Source organism: Lathyrus oleraceus, chromosome 2 (genome assembly GCF_024323335.1).
Source record: "Lathyrus oleraceus cultivar Zhongwan6 chromosome 2, CAAS_Psat_ZW6_1.0, whole genome shotgun sequence".
Classification (NCBI taxonomy): Eukaryota; Viridiplantae; Streptophyta; class Magnoliopsida; order Fabales; family Fabaceae; genus Lathyrus; species Lathyrus oleraceus.
In genome coordinates this window covers 338,403,159-338,422,321 of record NC_066580.1, presented here as the reverse complement: position 1 = coordinate 338,422,321, position 19,163 = coordinate 338,403,159, and the positions used below count along the sequence as shown (strand labels likewise).

At 37.6% G+C, this 19,163-nt stretch overlaps 1 protein-coding gene across 1 annotated transcript; it reads right to left on the bottom strand.

Annotated features, from left to right (window-relative positions):
* Positions 1 to 14,631: 14,631 nt before the first annotated feature.
* Positions 14,632 to 18,020, bottom strand: LOC127119403 (putative disease resistance protein RGA4). The gene has a single exon (XM_051049636.1). The coding sequence runs from the start codon at positions 17,887 to 17,889 to the stop codon at positions 14,635 to 14,637; it is 3,255 nt and encodes a 1,084-aa protein (XP_050905593.1). The 5' UTR covers positions 17,890 to 18,020; the 3' UTR covers positions 14,632 to 14,634.
* Positions 18,021 to 19,163: the final 1,143 nt, after the last annotated feature.

The following is a 19,163-nucleotide window of genomic DNA, read 5'->3' as shown; positions in this document are numbered from 1 at the left end:
AGTGTCATGTCGATCCCTGTAATATCCTTTCTTTGGTGTCAAGTAAACATCATTGTTCGATTTCCAGTAAACGTCGAGTTTCCTCCCAGTCATCAGTAAGTGTCTGGTCGAGTTTTCTTTGGTGTCAAGTAAACATCATTGTTCGATGTCCAGTAAACGTCGAGTTTCCTCCCAGTCATCAGTAAGTGTCTGGTCGAGCTTTCTTTGGTGTCAGTAAACATCATTGTTCGATGTCCAGTAAACGTCGAGTTTCCTCCCAGTCATCAGTAAGTGTCTGGTCGAGTTTTCTTTGGTGTCAAGTAAACATCATTGTTCGATGTCCAGTAAACGTCGAGTTTCCTCCCAGTCATCAGTAAGTGTCTGGTCGAGCTTTCTTTGATGTCAGTAAACATCATTGTTCGATGTCCAGTAAACGTCGAGTTTCCTCCCAGTCATCAGTAAGTGTCTGGTCGAGCTTTCTTTGGTGTCAGTAAACATCATTGTTCGATGTCTAGTAAACATCGAGTTTCCTCCCAGTCATCAGTATATGTTTGGTCGAGTTTTCTTTGATGTCAAGTAAACATCATTGTTCGATGTCCAGTAAACGTCGAGTTTCCTCCCAGTCATCAGTTAATGTCTGGTCAAGTTTTCTTTGGTGTCAGGTAAACATCATTGTTCGATGTCTAGTAAACGTCGAGTTTCCTCCCAGTCATCAGTTAATGTCAGGTCGAGTTTTCTTTGGTGTCAAGTAAACATCATTGTTTGATGTCCAGTAAACGTCGAGTTTCTTCCCAGTCATCAGTCAGTGTCTGGTTGAAGGTGCTACTCTGAGGAGTTTAGCATCATGACGTCAGATCAGCAGTGTTCCCCAGTAGTGCGATACTGGAGGAGACTTTTCCGTCGGACGGAGATGGAAATAAAATCAAAGGACGTTACGCGATCAGCGCGACAATCGGGGTTCAATTGGAGAAAGGGAAATGTTGAGACATTTTCTGGAGATCGGGGTCCAAATGGAGATTGGAGTTGAAGATTAAATCCGGGATGAGGTCCTCAGGATTATCTTCTGTTCATGTGTCACCTTAGACTTTGGCTGAGGCCAATAGAGGTCGTTATGGGTGTCTTCTGAGGAAAAGATGCACATGTTACCTTCCTTTTGTGAAGGTGTACCCTTTGATATATCGCCATCAGAGTGGTGTTTGGTGTTATTTCCGACATTGCCAGCGGAATTATCACAAGAAAGCGGAGAACGGGGTTCAAATGGAGAAAGAGAAATGTTGAGGCATTTTCTGGAGAGCAGGGTTCAAATGGAGAAAGGGAAATATTAAGGCATTTTCTGGAGAATGGGGTTCACAATGGCGATCATAAGTTATCGTCAGGCGACTGGGGTTCAAATGGAGAATGGGGTTCATTATTTTGGCAAACAAGATGTCGGGGTTCAAATGCAATGATCCGGGATCATTTGCGCGAAAGAAAATTTTGGGGTTCAAGAAAATGAAAAAAAAGAAAAATTTCGGGGTTCAAGAAAATGAAAAAAAAGAGAAAATTTTCGGGGTTCAAGGAAAAAAAAAGAGAGAGAGATGATAATAATCCCCAGCGGATGTGGTGTTCAGGCCATGGTTATCCCTGTGTTACCATTTATTTTGGTATACAGGTCGACATTTCTGTTTCGGTGATCAGGCCGACTTGCTCCGTTCCAGACGTATTCTTCTTTCAGAGATTGTTCTTTGCCGATTCTGACAGGCGTTGTTAATTATTTCCCATCAGAGTGCAAATTGTTCGTCTGTTCTTGGTATTCAATCACTCTTCATCCTGATCATCTGAAAGCCGAGGCTATTCATATCGACAGGTTCACGGTGGATTGAATAGGGACAGTTGTAACACCTCAAAATTTGCCCTCCTCTCTTGAGACTAGCTTAACATATTGCATTGCATTTCTTAGGTCATTAGGCATTACATATTTGCATATCATGTGGAAACATTGTGCAAGTCATCCTCATAAGTCTTGGTCAGAAGATGAAGAGGTTGAGATATTCAAGCTAGGGTTTCATTGAACTGATCACTAATCATCTGAGGGTTGGTGATTCAAATCAGGGTTTCATGGTTCCTCAAGGAGGGTTGAGCTTTATCTTGGATAAAATGATACATCTTCATCATCATGGTTTTGTCATCACCAAGAGATTCCTTATGCTTGATCAGATTCCTTGAGATTAGGGTTTTGACCACTGGTCAACCCCAATCAGTTGTATTGGGCCAATCAGGGCTTGGCAAGGAGATGGGGTTTTCAGTGGATATGGGGATCATCATATGGTTATATTGAGCTTATGGAAGCTAGGCTTTCATCATTGAGCCATTTCATCAGGAGTTTGAAGCTCAATTTGATCAGTCAAGCTGAAATTCATCTATCAGTCAGAAAAGTCAATTGTGGTCAACTGTGCCTGAATTGATGGATTTGGAGGAGGGAGAGGGTTAGAGACACTTCATTCATGTCTAAACAAGTTTCATTTGACATTTCAAACATCAAGAATGAAGAAAATAAAGTCAGATGGAAACTTTCCAAAAATAGAAAGTGACTTATAATTGAAAATTGCCAAAAATGGAAAGTTTTTCTCCTCAAAATTACGTGTCCAAAAATGTTTCAAATGAAATTTTGTTCAACATGAAAGTTGTAGATCTTGTCTCACCTTTCCAAAAAGTCCAAGAACATGAATTTCTCATGTGTGGTTGGCAAGATATGAATTGATCATTGTCCAAAAAAGTTGATTTTTAAAGTGGCATAACTTTTGATTCACAGGGCCAAATTGAGTGAGGTTTCTTTGAGCAAACTCCATTTGACATGTACTATCATGATCCATCATTACATTTCATCAAAACTCATCACATAAAATGGCCAATTTTCAAGTGGACTTAATTTTAAAAAAGTGGAGGGAAAAAGTGATTTTGCAAAATATTCATTGTTTTCACATGATTCCTTTTGCACTAGCTCACATACACCATTTGTAACTTGCTGCAACAAAGAATTTTCACTGTTACATTGGTTTGGCATAAGTGAGGTGAAATTACCAATTGTCCATTTAGCATAAAAGTGCATTTTCACTAATCCATTTCATTAGCACTAATCTTGATTAGAAACATCATTAACATAACATATAAAAGCCTAATCATAACTGTTTTCATCTTAACCATAACAGAATTCAACATTCTAGATCTAGAAATCACAAAACCTCTTCACTTTCTCTCTCACTTTTTTTCCAAAAATCTCCAAAAACCTTGCTTAGATCTTCATTGATTCACCATCTACATGCATTATTGAAGCTAATTGAAGCGAGATTTCTTCATTTCCAAGCCAAATTTTGGACTGTTAAAGTGAGGTGCAACAATGGCAATTCAAGATTTCATCAAGATCGTGCATAATTGAGCAACAAGACTTGTTCCATTCACTTCTACAAGCATCATAGAAGTTCTGTTTTCATATTTCAAGGCCTAGAACGCGCGATTTAGCAACTGTCCTCAAATTAAGGTACATTAGTTGCTAATAGTTCTTTGAGAACTTGCTGTGCTGCTGCTTGGTTGTATAAACCAATTGAGGTAGACTCTCTTGTCTCCATGTAGTATGGAAGACCTGGCTTGTTATTTAGCCAGGCAACTGTCTGAAGTCCTCCTTAAGAGGCGATGTTTGTGATTGTTTAACTTTGTCCCCAAGCAGGAAAAGACCTTGATTAAGGCAATTGGCAGAACCCAATGGATGTGCAATCCATCCCCTGCTATTCTTGTTGAGTCGTCCCTCTGCTCACACCACTGTGTTGATGCGTTGGGATATTAACCCAAGATCCATGTACAGTTGTACAGTTGAGTCAGAGTCATGAGTGTAGAAGGGTTCCCACTTTCTGAACCCACACTCCTTTGTCTGAAGCTCTCCCTGGCCAGGGATAAAAGCTGTGAGGCACACCCCTCACTTCCATTTCATCTGGTTTCACCCTGACTCTCAATGTCAGGGTTAAGAGCCAACGCCACCCTGACACAGTTGTGTTGCTTTTGCAACTTAACCCTTGATTGAGCCCACCTTGTCTGGATATAGAGTGTGCTAATTGCGAATGTTTTCTTTGTTTTGTTTATGCTTGCATGCTTTGCTTTTTCCTGGTTAGGATTAGCTTGCTGCCTGTGCAGGTTAGGATAGAAACCATAACATAGGGCAATGATGCATGATAACATCTAGGCTCGAGTCCAGCTCCCTAGTAGTGTGTCTCCCTTTGTATCTGGTTAGAATTTCTTTCCCGTTCAGGGGAACTACGTCGCCCTGATTCTCATACCAGATGAGGTACGTAGGCAGGAGGTCGTACGAGATCTCTCCGGGCACCCTTTTCTTTTTTTTGTGTGTGTTTGCTTGACAGTTGCTAGGCTTGAGTTCCCGACTCCTTAGTAATTTGTTGCTTGTTTCTTCTTATGTGTGTAGGAGATGGATGTAAGCCCAGCCATTGGCATTCCGTATCCTATTGTTGTGTGCTTGGAGTCCGGTATAAGTCCATCAAGTGGCATCTGGTTTCCAGTGTGGGTCTGTTTGGTTCGGAAGCTGATGTAAGTCCAGCGATTGGCGTTCGGGTTCCATGTTTGCCTTTTTGTGTTTTGTTTTGTTTGGCGTGCGTGAGCCGAACTACGGCAGCTCTGATTCTCGTTCCAAACGAGATACGTAGGCATAGGATGCGATATCCTAGCGAGCCCTCTCCCCTCTTCTCCCACCTGTGTAGTCTTCAGTGTGTGTGTGTGATGTTTGTTTTAGCAACCTTAACCTATCTTTTGAGCGTGGATCCCGTCGAGTACGACGGATGCGTAGGGGTGCTAATACCTTTCCTACGCATAACCGACTCCCGATCCCATTCTCTTTGGTCGCGAGACCATGCTTTTTCCAGGTTTACTCTGAGCGTTTCCTTTCCCTCTTTTGGGATAAATAACGCACGGTGGCGGCTCTGTGTTGTTTTGTTTCACCCCGCCGGTTGTTTTTCGCGGATGCGACAACACCTGATATACCTGTTGTGAAGACAGTGTGTGACTACTTGATCAAAGTTGTGAAGCAAGATCAAGTGGGTAGTGTCTTGATCAAAGCTGTAAAGCAAGATCAAGAGGGGGTATTCTTGATTGAAACTGTGAAGTAAAATCAAGATTGTGTATCTGTCATTTGTGGGTAATTCTGTTTATGTTGGTCTGTGTTGCTTTGGCAACATTTTTGACAAAAAGGGGGAGTAACACCTGTGATGCCCCAGGACAACAGAGTGTTTTGCTAAACAGATATTGAAGATCCTCTAATCCAGAGGTAGTGCTGCAGCTGAGGTTCCACTTCTATGAGTGTGAGTATGTGTATGTGTGCTGCAATTAGAAGTTTTGATTTAACTTCTGTGAGTGTGCTGTTATGTGAAGTTTTGATTTAACTTCCATCTGTGTGAGTGTGCTGCTACTCTGAGTGTATTAGCTAGGTTAATTTCCTGCTAGATGTGTGTTTTCCGCTGTTATGGACTCTGTTGTGAAGCCAAAGTGTTTTAGCCAAAAATTTGCCAAAGGGGGAGTTTGTAGATGTTTGATTGGCTGCATTGTATGGTAAAATACTAGCTGGATTCTAATGTCTTGACTGATGTCATAACATGTTGCGGAGATGTTTGTTTGACTACATTGTATGTTAGAATACCTAGCTGTACTCTGATGTCTTGGCTGATGTCATGACATTCTGAGTAGTGTACTGCAGGATTAGCTAATACAGGATTCATTGAATGTCAAACTGGATGTTATGACATTCATCCCTGTCAGCAGATACTGAGGAATAGAACAGGTGGTGTTCTACTATAACTCAGTATTTATTATCAGTCTGCTTATCAAGGAAATAACAGACCTGGCATAAGGCCTACTGTCTGAATGTCAAACTGGATGTTATGACATTCATCATTGACAACATATACTGAACAATAAGCAGATTGGTTTTCTGCTACATTTCAGTATGCAACTCAGTCTGCTTATCAAGAGGATAACAGACCTGATGTAAGGCTCTATGTGTGAATGTCAAATTGGATGTTTTGACATTTATTAATGTACGCTGATACTGAAGTATGGACAGATTGGTTCTGTACAGTACAACAAATTGTACAGTCTGTTTTCAGGAAAAACAGACTTAGCATATGGTTAATGATTTGGAAGTCAAACTGAATGTTGTGACATTCATTCCTGACAGCATATGCTATATTGTAGGTTGTTTAGTTTTTCTGTTTCAGCATTTTTCTCAGGCTAAAATCCAGGAAACCAACATCCAAGCTACAATTAAGGAACCTAACAAATAGCCTATTTGTTAGCACACTAATATGTGGAAATTAGATAGAATCCTATGTGGCATTATTTGTGGAGGTCTTGAGATATTTTAGGAACTAAATATGGAGATAATTTAGGAACTAAAAGATTGAAGACCTTATTTGTAGCAGAAAGTTTCTGCTGATGTTGTAACAGCAAAGGAGAAGTTTGCTGCGATTTCTGAAGGCCTAAATCCAGTTGGGTGATTAGGTTATAAATAGCATATTGTAACCTAGTTTTTGTAAGCCTCTTAGAATGAAAATTTAGGGGTGTGTGTGAGGTAAACCTCCCAATCTGTGGGAAGGTTACCATGTGTTTCTCAGTGTTCAAAGCTGAGAGTATTTGTAACTCAAAGCCTGTAGGCAAGAGTGATTATGGTCTTGAACGAAGCTGTGAAGCAAGTTCAAGGTGTTTAGCATTACATTGTAATTGTAGTGATAGGAATGGAAACTGGAGGTTTCTATCTAGGAGTTCCTAGGTATAGATTGCATTGGGTAGGGATTAAGTGAAGAGTTGTAAACGGGGGAGTTTAGCTCTGAATTAATACTGCTGATAGTGGATCTTCTTCCTGGCTTGGTATGCCCCCAGACGTAGGTGATGTTGCACCAAACTAGGTTAACAATTACTTGTGTTTTTACCTTCTGCATGTTATAATTTTGTCTATTATAAAATAAGGTAAACCTGTAATGCTGTAACAGGTGATGTTCAAATCAATGTTGAGACATCATGCTGATAACTGTGCAGGCTCAACAGAAGTAAGTGCTATGGTTGATCTTTGCTGTGTCTTTGTACCAGATGGACAAAACTGGGTGTTCTTCCATACTATGGTGATATAGTAGCAGATGTCGTGACATATGTGAATATGTGTATATCAGTACTGGGTTTGAATTGTATAACTATCTTGCTGTATTTGTAGCAATGTTGGATCAGATGTCATAACTTGGAGTAGAACATCTGAAATCTGACTACACCAGAATTTCAAATGGTATCAGAGCAGGCATCCTGTTCTGTTTCTGGATGAGATCCATGGGTGATACTTTCTGGTATCTTGCAAGGAGTTATATTAGTACTGATGTTGGAACCCGTGGAAGGTTCTGTGAGTTCCCTGAATGGTCCCTTGAAGTAGATGGATGGACTATTCATGACAGGAACTATGGGTACCGGTCTCTAGTGGTTGGCAATTGGCCTTTGTGTGGGACAGCTGTGCCAGTATTGAATCACATTCAAACTTGGTATGGTCTTGGAGGCTGATCTGGTGAAGTGTGTGTTCATAGGTTGAGTTGTATTATGATTTCCGCTGCATAATACCTGGCAAAACTCAAACTCTGATGTAGTTTCCCCTCATGTCGATGAAAGGCTGCTGTATTCAAGCTCTCATCATAATCCACTGAAGATGTCAAAGATACTTGAGTCTCCTCAAGTCCACTCATCATGACGTTCTCACTTCAGGGTGGTAAGAATCACTTAATCATTGATTCGGTTACTCTCTTGAGTAGTGTATATGAAGACCTTGAAGACTTTCAAGGAAGGTTTGTTCCAAGGAGGTGGAACTAATGTTCTATGTGATGTTAGAACATGTTGCTCAACAAGTATGCAGCTACTGGTTGAAGAGCAGATGTTTTTAGGTATCAAACAAAGGGATACTTCTGTTTGGAACCTACTCCTGACCTGGAAGAGGAGACATCTGTGTGTGCTAAGTTGACAAGGGTAGGGTCAACTGTGTGTGTGCTCAAGAAGGCCACCTTTAGAAGTCTGATCTCTAGAAGTTGAGCTGGTTGAGATGTGACATTGTGCAATCTCCTGCTGTTTGGCATATTCCTGTAGATTGATCAGGGTTGGATAGTTGTTCCCTGAAGTACTATGTTGTGTTGGAAGACAAGTCCCCTGAATGTTAGAAGTCAATATTGGGGTAACCTGATTGCTATATCATTTAAGAGGATTGGAACCATGAATCTTGTTATTCAAACACCACGTTCAGAAGTGGCAGTTCTTTCAAGGAGTGAGAATATGAAGATTCAGAGGTTGGTTGAGGTAGTATGCTCTGGCAATGCATATCTACTATTGACTGGTGCTGTGTGTCTCACTAGTACTTATGGTCAGCTGGAGTCTGATTGGTGTGATTGGAGGAGTTAGTTGCCACTGGTAGGGATAGTGTATGTCATGTTGAGACATTTGTGTATAATGCATGGATATTGATGTGGAGTTTCCATGATTGTTAATTTGAGGGGGAGTTTTGGTTAACCTCCTCAAGTTTGGTCAGCCTAGGGTCTGGTTGGCTGTTGACCTGTGTCACATGGGGTCTGGTTGTTGTGTGACACATTTGTAAGGAAGGATTCATCTCTCTCATTCCTAAGGGTGAATCTAATCTGGAAAGAGTCTCAAGACTGTGGAGGTGCTTGCAAGCAGAAGATGTTGACACTAGAAGAGTATTTTCAAAGTATTCTTATGGTGGAAGTATCTGAAAGGAAAATTGGGAAAGGATTTAAGATCAATGTCTACTTGTGCCAAGTACAAGTATTTAATTGATTATCCTTGGAGCTCAAGATAACTGATGTTCTTAAAGATGTTGGAATATCTCTTCTTCAAGACCCTGTGCAGAACACAGGAAGGATAGTACATTGATTTATGGTCTATCTCTTTGGTTGCAGCAAAAGCGTATGATATTTGAAAAGGTTTCCTGGCAAGAAACATGTTCAACCTTGGTGTGTATAAGAAGAAGAAGACATCATAGTCTTGATGGTGGTTACTTGGATCAGTTTATTTCTGATCTAGGTAAGGAAGTGCATTGGCTAATGCACACTGTGGGGTTAAGAATAAGTGGCGGCATTCTTGACATCATGGAAACAGCCTTGCTTTAGGAAGTGGAATCCATGGTATGGCTGAAGGGTTAGTTTCTAACTGGTCCGTCTGAAGACTCATACGTCAGAGTGTCTGATGTCTTTGGAGAAGAAGCAGGGATTCATCAAGGTGTGAGCTTGGATGACTTAACTGCAAACCTGCAGGGTGGAGGTTTTTGCTCAAACTTGGTTCCACAATCAAGTCCATGAGAACATTGAACTCTTGTTCTGTGAAAGGAGGAAGTTCTTTCAAGTGGCAGAAGAAGGAGCTGAATTCAACAGCTAGATGTTAAAACTCAATGTTATGACATTTGGTTCAACATCAGAATCTTAGTTGGTGAAGTGGCACATCAACGTAAGATAGAAGGGTCTACAGAGTTGTAGATTGGGTACTTCAAAAGGATCGTTCCCATTGCAGTTCTTTGGAGTTGCTGGATGGAGAGGATGTTACATGGTCATGTCTTAGAGAATCTAAGTTTTGGTTGGCATGTAGCTTGAAGTTCAAGTCTCACTTGGAAGGTCAGAATATCTTTGGGAGAAGTCTGATAAACGTGGAAAGGTCAAAAAGTGGCATTTGACTTTTTCATATGAGGATTCATGAAGGAGGTAATCAACCAGTGACATTTGGTCTATCTCAGAAGTGAGTTCGAAGAATCAAGATAATCAACATATGGCAGCTGATTATTCTTGAGGAAAGTCTGAGACAAATTACTTTTGAGCAGAAAAGTAGTAAGTTGAAGACAACAGGAGGTGTTTTCTATTCATCCCTTGGAGCTTGTGGTAGGAGTTCTGAGCCATCTATGGAAGATTATCTCTTGTAATGGGATGAAAATGTATATGTCCCAATTTATGTCTGGGTTCTTTCAGATCAAGCTGGTGACTCAGTGATATCTGAAGATTATCAGATGGTGTTCCTTGTTATGTTGTGAAGGATGTCCTAACGAATGTTAGAACATTTTGTGAAGTGGTCGTTTGTTCTGGTTAGAAGAGAGATTGACACAGAGTGTGGATGTGTTCAGCCAAGAGGGTTGAACAGAGGGTGTGCTCTTGAAGACATGAAGATGAGTCTTATGTTTTCCATCCATCAAGTGGTCTGGGTTCTCTTTGAATCAGGAAGTATGTGAAGGTCCAACTTTGGGGTGTTGGATATGTTCATGTGTGATCTCCAAGTTTCAAGAGGAGAGTTGGTTGTTCATGACAGGGGGAGTTCTGTCTTTGTGCTGCAAGTAATCATCAAGCTTGTGGTCTATGTGTTCTCAGATAACAAGGTATGACACCTGATATACCTGCTGTGAAGACAGTGTGTGACTACTTGATCAAAGTTGTGAAGCAAGATCAAGTGGGTAGTGTCTTGATCAAAGCTGTAAAGCAAGATTAAGAGGGGGTATTCTTGATTGAAACTGTGAAGTAAAATCAAGATTGTGTATCTGTCATTTGTGGGTAATTCTGTTTATGTTGGTCTGTGTTGCTCTGGCAACATTTTTGACAAAAAGGGGGAGTAACACCTGTGATGCCCCAGGACAACAGAGTGTTTTGCTAAACAGATATTGAAGATCCTCTAATCCAGAGGTAGTGCTGCAGCTGAGGTTCCACTTCTATGAGTGTGAGTATGTGTATGTGTGCTGCAATTAGAAGTTTTGATTTAACTTCTGTGAGTATGCTGTTATGTGAAGTTTTGATTTAACTTCCATCTGTGTGAGTGTGCTGCTACTCTGAGTGTATTAGCTAGGTTAATTTCCTGCTAGATGTGTGTTTTCCGCTGCTATGGACTCTGTTGTGAAGCCAAAGTGTTTTAGCCAAAAATTTGCCAAAGGGGGAGTTTGTAGATGTTTGATTGGCTGCATTGTATGGTAAAACACTAGCTGGATTCTAATTTCTTGACTGATGTCATAACATGTTGCGGAGATGTTTGTTTGACTGCATTGTATGTTAGAATACCTAGCTGTACTCTGATGTCTTGGCTGATGTCATGACATTCTGAGTAGTGTACTGCAGGATTAGCTAATACAGGATTCATTGAATGTCAAACTGGATGTTATGACATTCATCCCTGTCAGCAGATACTGAGGAATAGAACAGGTGGTGTTCTACTATAACTCAGTATTTATTATCAGTCTGCTTATCAAGGAAATAACAGACCTGGCATAAGGCCTACTGTCTGAATGTCAAACTGGATGTTATGACTTTCATCATTGACAGCATATACTGAACAATAAGCAGATTGGTTTTCTGCTACATTTCAGTATGCAACTCAGTCTGCTTATCAAGAGGATAACAAACCTGATGTAAGGCTCTATGTGTGAATGTCAAATTGGATGTTTTGACATTTATTAACGTACGCTGATACTGAAGTATGGACAGATTGGTTCTGTACAGTACATCAAACTGTACAGTCTGTTTTCAGGAAAAACAGACTTAGCATATGGTTAATGATTTGGAAGTCAAACTGAATGTTGTGACATTCATTCCTGACAGCATATGCTATATTGTAGGTTTTTTAGTTTTTCTGTTTCAGCATTTTTCTCAGGCTAAAATCCAGGAAACCAACAACCAAGCTACAATTAAGGAACCTAACAAATAGCCTATTTGTTAGCATACTAATATGTGGAAATTAGTTAGAATCCTATGTGGCATTATTTGTGGAGGTCTTGAGATATTTTAGGAACTAAATATGGAGATAATTTAGGAACTAAAAGATTGAAGACCTTGTTTGTAGCAGAAAGTTTCTACTGATGTTGTAACACCAAAGGAGAAGTTTGCTGCGATTTCTGAAGGCCCAAATCCAGTTGGGTGATTAGGTTATAAATAGCATATTATAACCTAGTTTTTGTAAGCCTCTTAGAATGAAAATTTAGGGGTGTGTGTGAGGTAAACCTCCCAATCTGTGGGAAGGTTACCATGTGTTTCTCAGTGTTCAAAGCTGAGAGTATTTGTAACTCAAAGCCTGTAGGCAAGAGTGATTATGGTCTTGAACGAAGCTGTGAAGCAAGTTCAAGGTGTTTAGCATTACATTGTAATTGTAGTGATAGGAATGGAAACTGGAGGTTTCTATCTAGGAGTTCCTAGGTATAGATTGCATTGGGTAGGGATTAAGTGAAGAGTTGTAAACGAGGGAGTTTAGCTATGAATTAATACTGCTGATAGTGGATCTTCTTCCTGGCTTGGTATGCCCCCAGACGTAGGTGATGTTGCACCGAACTGGGTTAACAATTACTTGTGTTTTTACCTTCTGCATGTTATAATTTTGTCTGTTATAAAATAAGGTAAACCTGTAATGCTGTAACAGGTGATGTTCAAATCAATGTTGAGACATCATGCTGATAACTATGCAAGCTCAACAGAAGTAAGTGCTATGGTTGATCTCTGCTCTGTCTTTGTACCAGATGGACAGAACTGGGTGTTCTTCCATACTATGGTGATATAGTAGCAGATGTCGTGACATCTGTGAATGTGTGTATATCAGTACTGGGTTTGAATTGTATAACTATCTTGCTGTATTTGTAGCAATGTTGGATCAGATGTCATAACTTGGAGTAGAACATCTGAAATCTGACTACGCCAGAATTTCACTTTCCCTAGAGTTTGCATGTGATTCACAAAGTGAGTGAATCATTTTTGCATATCATAAATGTTTTTCTTCAGGTGTTACTCTGAAGAGTTCATACTCATGGTTTAATGTTTGCATCCTTGTATTCACCTTAGATGTTCTTTCATAGGTAACTTGAAGGGTGTCCTACTTTTATTTTGCAGTCTCGTGGTGAGAAACATGCAAAAACTCATCAAGAACAAGAGAAGTATTGATGATAGTTTTAGCTTTCAAACTGCACTACACTTTTTCTCTTTCTTCTTTGATCCAATCATTTTCATCTTTGTTTACCACAACAACATTAACTTGATTTATCAGAACAATCAGGCCATTTTTAATTATCTTCCAAATATAAAAATTCATCCCCCGGTATAGATTTTCATCTTATCTTTCCACAAAACATGCCCTTATCCATTAGATGATGGAGTTTGTTTAGTGAATTGTTTGAAGTCATTCATTTCTTCTAGGATGATTAGTCTTAAAATATGAGTTAGACTCTGATACCACTTATTGATCAAGTCACACCAAATACAAGTGGATTTGGTGAATTGTAATATTTGAAATTCAAAAATGATTTATAAAAAATTAAAACAAATGTTTATGTTAGACCAATCAAAGAGAGATAAAGCAGCAAAAATGAAGAGATTCAACATAAAAAAAAAATGTCTTTGTTAGGCAACTTTAGATTGTAAAATAGAGAAGAGAAATGTCTCGAGGATTTATCCTTAAAAAAATCTATATAAATAATTTTTATATGACATTTTTCTAGTAAAAAACCTCTCAAACTTGTATTGAAATTATCAATTAACTTACAATATATATATATATATATATATATATATATATATATATATATATATATATATATATATATATATATATATATATATATATATATATATATATATATATATATTATTTGTATTCTCATTTCATAGTCTATGTGTACTCTCATTGTTGTTTAAGTTGTGAACTTTATTTACATCATTAACATATTCTACTAATAAATTTATATTATTTGTATTCTCCTTGTTATCTAAGTTATGAACTCTACTTACATTATTAACATCTTCTATTATATTTTCATTTCTGTCTATATTTATATTGTTAAGTTCTTCATCATTACCTTGCTCATAGATGAGCAATCACCTAAAATTTCAATTTTACTTTTTTTAATAAACTTTTCTAAATAAAAGCATCAACTCTTTTTTTTTTAGGTTTCAAACCTCCGGATTCAAAAAAAATTAGTAGGCATTACTCTAAAACAAACTCTAATTAACACAAATATAAAATTAATTAATCAAAATACAAATTTAAAATTAAATTAAAAAAGGTTAGACAAATAAAATTTGATTTTATATTTTTGTGTTAGTTTCTTTTCTTTAACTTCAACAATTTCTTTACGTTTTTTCTTATCTTTGTATTTGCAAAAAAAGATATTGACAACCCATATTTAGAAAGATGAAAGAAAAAGAAAAGAAAATAGGATGAGAGGTTTAAGAAGATGAAAGAAAAAAATAAAACAAATAGAATAACAGAGATTACATTATCTTATTTTATTTTATTTGAATATTTATTATTTATGGAAAATGATAATAAGTGTTTCTGGGGCACTGTTTAAGAAATTGAAATGATAACTTAAAAATAATATTTTTTTAAATATATGTATATTCAATGCACTGAAAATATACATAATCAATATTTATACAGAATATTATGTGTATTCAATAAATTAGACATAACACATTTTATCACAAGCTCAGTATGTACGATGTGCAATTTTACTTTTGCTTAACAAAATAATTAGAATTTGATTTCACGATTTTTATTCATAGAGATCAAATACATTTTTATAAAGGAAAAGTTTAAAATAAATAAAAAATGCATATAATCAAACCTACTCCCTCCCTATATGATAATATGTTGAACGTGGGCTATTTTATGCCAATCCTCACCAGTGTTCTCTTTACATCGTTTCACTAACTCACTGCAACCGTAAATTGTCAAATATTTCAGACTAGTAAGGCGTTGAATGCTCATGGGAAGACATGTCAGCTTTGGACAATTATAAATATCCAAAATTTGTAGCAAGACTAGGTTTCCTAACCAGTCAGGTAAGGATGCCAGGTTCGGAAGATTATCCAATGATAAATATTGAAGAGCACACATATGTTGTAATGCCTCATGCAAACCTTCTATTTTTGGGCAACTCTTGATTATCAAATTCTCAAGACAAGTGAGGTATTGAAAACTTTGTGATTGGTTGAACTTTTGGCAACTCGTAATACTCAATGTCTTAAGAGAGTGCAATCCATGTGATACTTCATCTGCCAATGACTTGAGGTTCTCGCAACCACTAATATGTATCTCTTGGATAACATTAATGTTAGTTGGGAGTTGCTCAAGTTTAAAAAGACCATAAATATTAAGAATCTTTAAAGAAGTAAGGTCTCTTAGCATCCCATCTGGAAAGAAAGTTAGCTCTGTATGGAAGTTGAACCAAAGTTGTTTAAGAGTATGATGTTTATGAATTGAAATTAGTAAATGTTGGCTGCATTTCCCACCTACAAGCAAATCGCTGAGAGATGGAAGGCATGGCAATTCCAACAGTATAGGACATTCTGTAATTTCAAATTTTGAAAGCCACGGAAACATGTTATCTCTATCCTCCCTTGATAGCCTTACCAGATTTGGCAACTGCTCTAGTACCAATTTTTCTAGTTTTGTGAAACCTCCTGCAACTCCACCATTGCATGAATCCTCCTCATATATGTATTTTACATGACTCAGGTTAGATACTCTTAGATTCTTTAGAGAAGGAAGTTTCCCCAAGTCTGGAAGGTGTAAACAACTTTCGCAACTCACAAGTTCTAGATGAGTTAAAATAGTTAGAGACGAACTAGACATCCATTGTGGGAAATAGGCACCTGTATATCCTCTCACTGTCAGGCTTTGAAGTTGTTGGGTTTGAGGTTCAAGCACTTCAAGAATCTCCTCAACATTTTCTTGTAATTGGGAATCTTCATTTATCTCCCATTCCAATTCCAAATTGTTCACTTGCTTTCTCAACATATTAGCTTCTTTGGCACTCATCACACTTTTAACTCTCTCCAAGTGTTTAATGCAAAGACTTCCTTTAAAGTTCATTTGTCCTAGTTCCGCCAAAAGAAATCCTTTTTTCTTGCCAACTACATACATTGTTAAAGTTTTTAGCGAAGGCAACATCCCTATATGTGGAGGCAAACTTGATAGTGAGTAACAATCCTTTAAAGATAGATGTTGTAGAGCTTTCAACTGGACCAACCTATCAGGCAACCTTTCAAGTCTGAAACAGTAATCTAACTTTAAAATCTGCAAATTCCATAACTTGCATAAGGATTCTGGAAGAGTTTTGAATTGTCCGTAAGAAAGATTCAAGTATCTCAAATGTTTCAAATGAAAAATCAAAGATGGCAACTCTATCATTCTTTGGAGGTCAAGTACTCGTAAAGAATAACATTTTAGTACTTGAGGTGGCAAACAATTGTATTGACGCATTAAAAAGGTCCTCAATAATTTGATTCCATGCAACTGTACTGAACCGACTATCCCAGATGATTTCTCACCATAAGTTGAGAGGTGGCGAATTCTTTTAGATAGACTTGGTTCTGGAATGTAACAACTAACCTCTTCTGCAATAGATTGAGCAAGATCATGAACAAGGTCGTGCATTTTAAAATTTTCAATTTCACCAATACCATCTTTCTCAATATCTTGAAAAAATGATCTCCAATATAACTCATTCCACACCTCATTGCCAATATCTTCTGCTTCCAGCATTCCATTAGATGAAATAAAACCATTTGCCATCCAAAGATCAATCAAAAATTTCTTGTCTATGATTTCGTCTTTGGGAAACAGCGCACACAAGGCAAAACACGGTCTCAATTTTACTGGCAAATTCAAATAGCTTAATCTTAAGGCAGACATGATATGATCTTCACCTTGTAATTCCCATAGCTGGCTTTCCTTGACATTGAGCCACTCTATTTCCTTTCTTTTGAAACGCAACAGACTTCCTAATGCCATTGCCGCAAGAGGCACTCCCCCGCACTTCTTTACTATCTCCTTTCCTATGGCCACAAGTTCTTCCCTCTCTTCCTCATTTGGTCCAAAGGCTCTTTGTTTCAACAATTCCCAACAATCAGTGTCTGATAGGATTGATAAATCATGAGGGGGTATTGTTCCCATGATTGCTGCAACCTTTAGAAGACGAGTGGTGACCAAAATTGATGCGCCTTTTCCCCCACACGCCAATACAGATTTCAACCTCAGCCAATTCACTTGTTCATCATCCCATACATCATCTAGCACAAGCAAATACTTTTTTCCTTTCAGCAAATCTTGAAGTTTTCTTTGTAATGGCTCAAGATCCAGTTCTGGACAAGCATGGCCAGCTGCTGATTCAATGATGGCTTTTGTTATTCTGTTCAAACTAAAATCTTCAGAAACACATACCCAGATTCTCAGCTCAAAATGACTGACTACCTTGTCATGATTGAATATAAGTTGGGCAAGTGTTGTTTTTCCAAGTCCACCAAGACCAACTATTGGATAAACAGACAAATCCTTGAAACTAGAAGCATCGCCTACCAAAAAGTTTATGATTCTGTCCTTATCTTGTTCTCTTCCGTAGACTTGAGGTTGAGTAATGATTGAAGTAGTTTGACGCCATTCAAGGACTCCACTTCTCTTCTCTCTAACAATCTCAGTCAAATGAAACTTGCTCCTTTCTTGAGCGATTTCATCTAACCTCTCTCTTATCCTCTTCATTCTCTTAGCAATTTTGTAACGGAAAGCGACATTCTTTGGATGAAAAGAGAATCGGAAAGAGCTTTGTACCTTGTGTGACAGTCCTTTAGACTCCATCTCCAGCACTTGAGTGGCACACTCGTCCAAGATGTCGTCGAGGACGTGAGCAGCATCTTTGAGCTTAAGAAGCCAATCCTTGATAGCTCTGTCAGTGAACTGTTTTTCTTCGGCATCTTCAAGTGTAGCCTTGATTGTAGTTAGCAAGCTGGAAAGACTATTAAAGTCTTGATCGAAACCCAGAAATAAGTCAAGCTCATTTCGAATGAGTGAGCTCAAATTAGTAAGCACAAGTTCAAGCACAGCCTCAGCCATGTTTCAAATTTGTACCTGAAGAAGAATGTAAACGCAAGGAAAAGTTTGTTTGTTTTTGGTTAAGAAATGAAGATGTAGTAGATGTTTTGGGATAGACTTTGTCAAGTCAACATTAGACATAGAGATGAGAAAATGACAGGTTAGAAAAGGAAACAGATCTGAAACTTGGTTGCAATAAGTAAGGAGAATATTGAGTAGAGACACATGTCTGTTTTTAATTGGCCTGTACAGAAATTGGCAAAGAATGCGAGCTGTTTCAGATTTCCATAAACATATGTTACATGACAGTTTCAAAGCATTAACAAAGTTTAAATATTTGATTAATTACTCAATTGATGATTAACTAATGAATATTGTCTCCTGTCTTAGATGGTAAATTTTGATGCACATCTGACAGTGCTTGCTGAAATATTACAAGAATGAGTAGTAATTCATACAATTACAAACACCAACGTTTATCAAGTAGTGATTTATTTAGCTTAAGAAAAATTGTTGACATATGCACACTGTGTGTATTCTAAATGAATTAGTTAAGAAAAGAAAAAGCAAGTTTGTGTTGATCTGATACACTAACATAAGGTAGCCAAGTTTCTTAACTAAAGTGAGTTGATCATGTACATGTTCACATTTCATTTGATTTAGCGGTTACTTTGAACATTCTGAGCCAAATACTTAGAATCAATAAAACCATTAACAAAATAAAAAAATGACAATGCATGCATCACATCAATTCCTTTGAAAACTAAACATCACAATACTTGGTTAATTGGTTTTATAAGCTTACAAATTTTATATATGGTTCAACAACCGGAATGAAGCAAAAAAATAACCTAACAAGTTGAATGTTCCATGTTCTAATAGTTTGCAAAATGGAATTAAAAGATACTAATGATTATATATTAGGAGGAAATAGTAAGAAAAGAACACATTGACAGATCCATAATAATAGCAGATTTGATGATAGTAGCAAGCAAACAAAAAGGTCAACTAGGAAAAACAATTATAAATGTAAATGACATGTCAGATAATACTACTATAAACAAAGACTTCACCGCAAAAACAGGTGGAATTGCTCAATACCAATGCATTTGTCGGGTCATATATCTAAAAAAAGGACATATTGTGATAATAAGAAAATACATTCAATATAAAATGTATATATGATTGGAAATAAGAAAAGAAAATGTTTCATTCCCGCTATTAGTTTGTATAAGATTAAAGATATTTGCACTTACATCATCCAATAGAATTATAATTTATTTCAAATCATATTT

Excerpts from the sequence above, each read along its gene's own strand:
- LOC127119403 (XM_051049636.1), bottom strand. The coding sequence starts at position 17,889 with ATGGCTGAGGCTGTGCTTGAACTTGTGCTTACTAATTTGAGCTCACTC.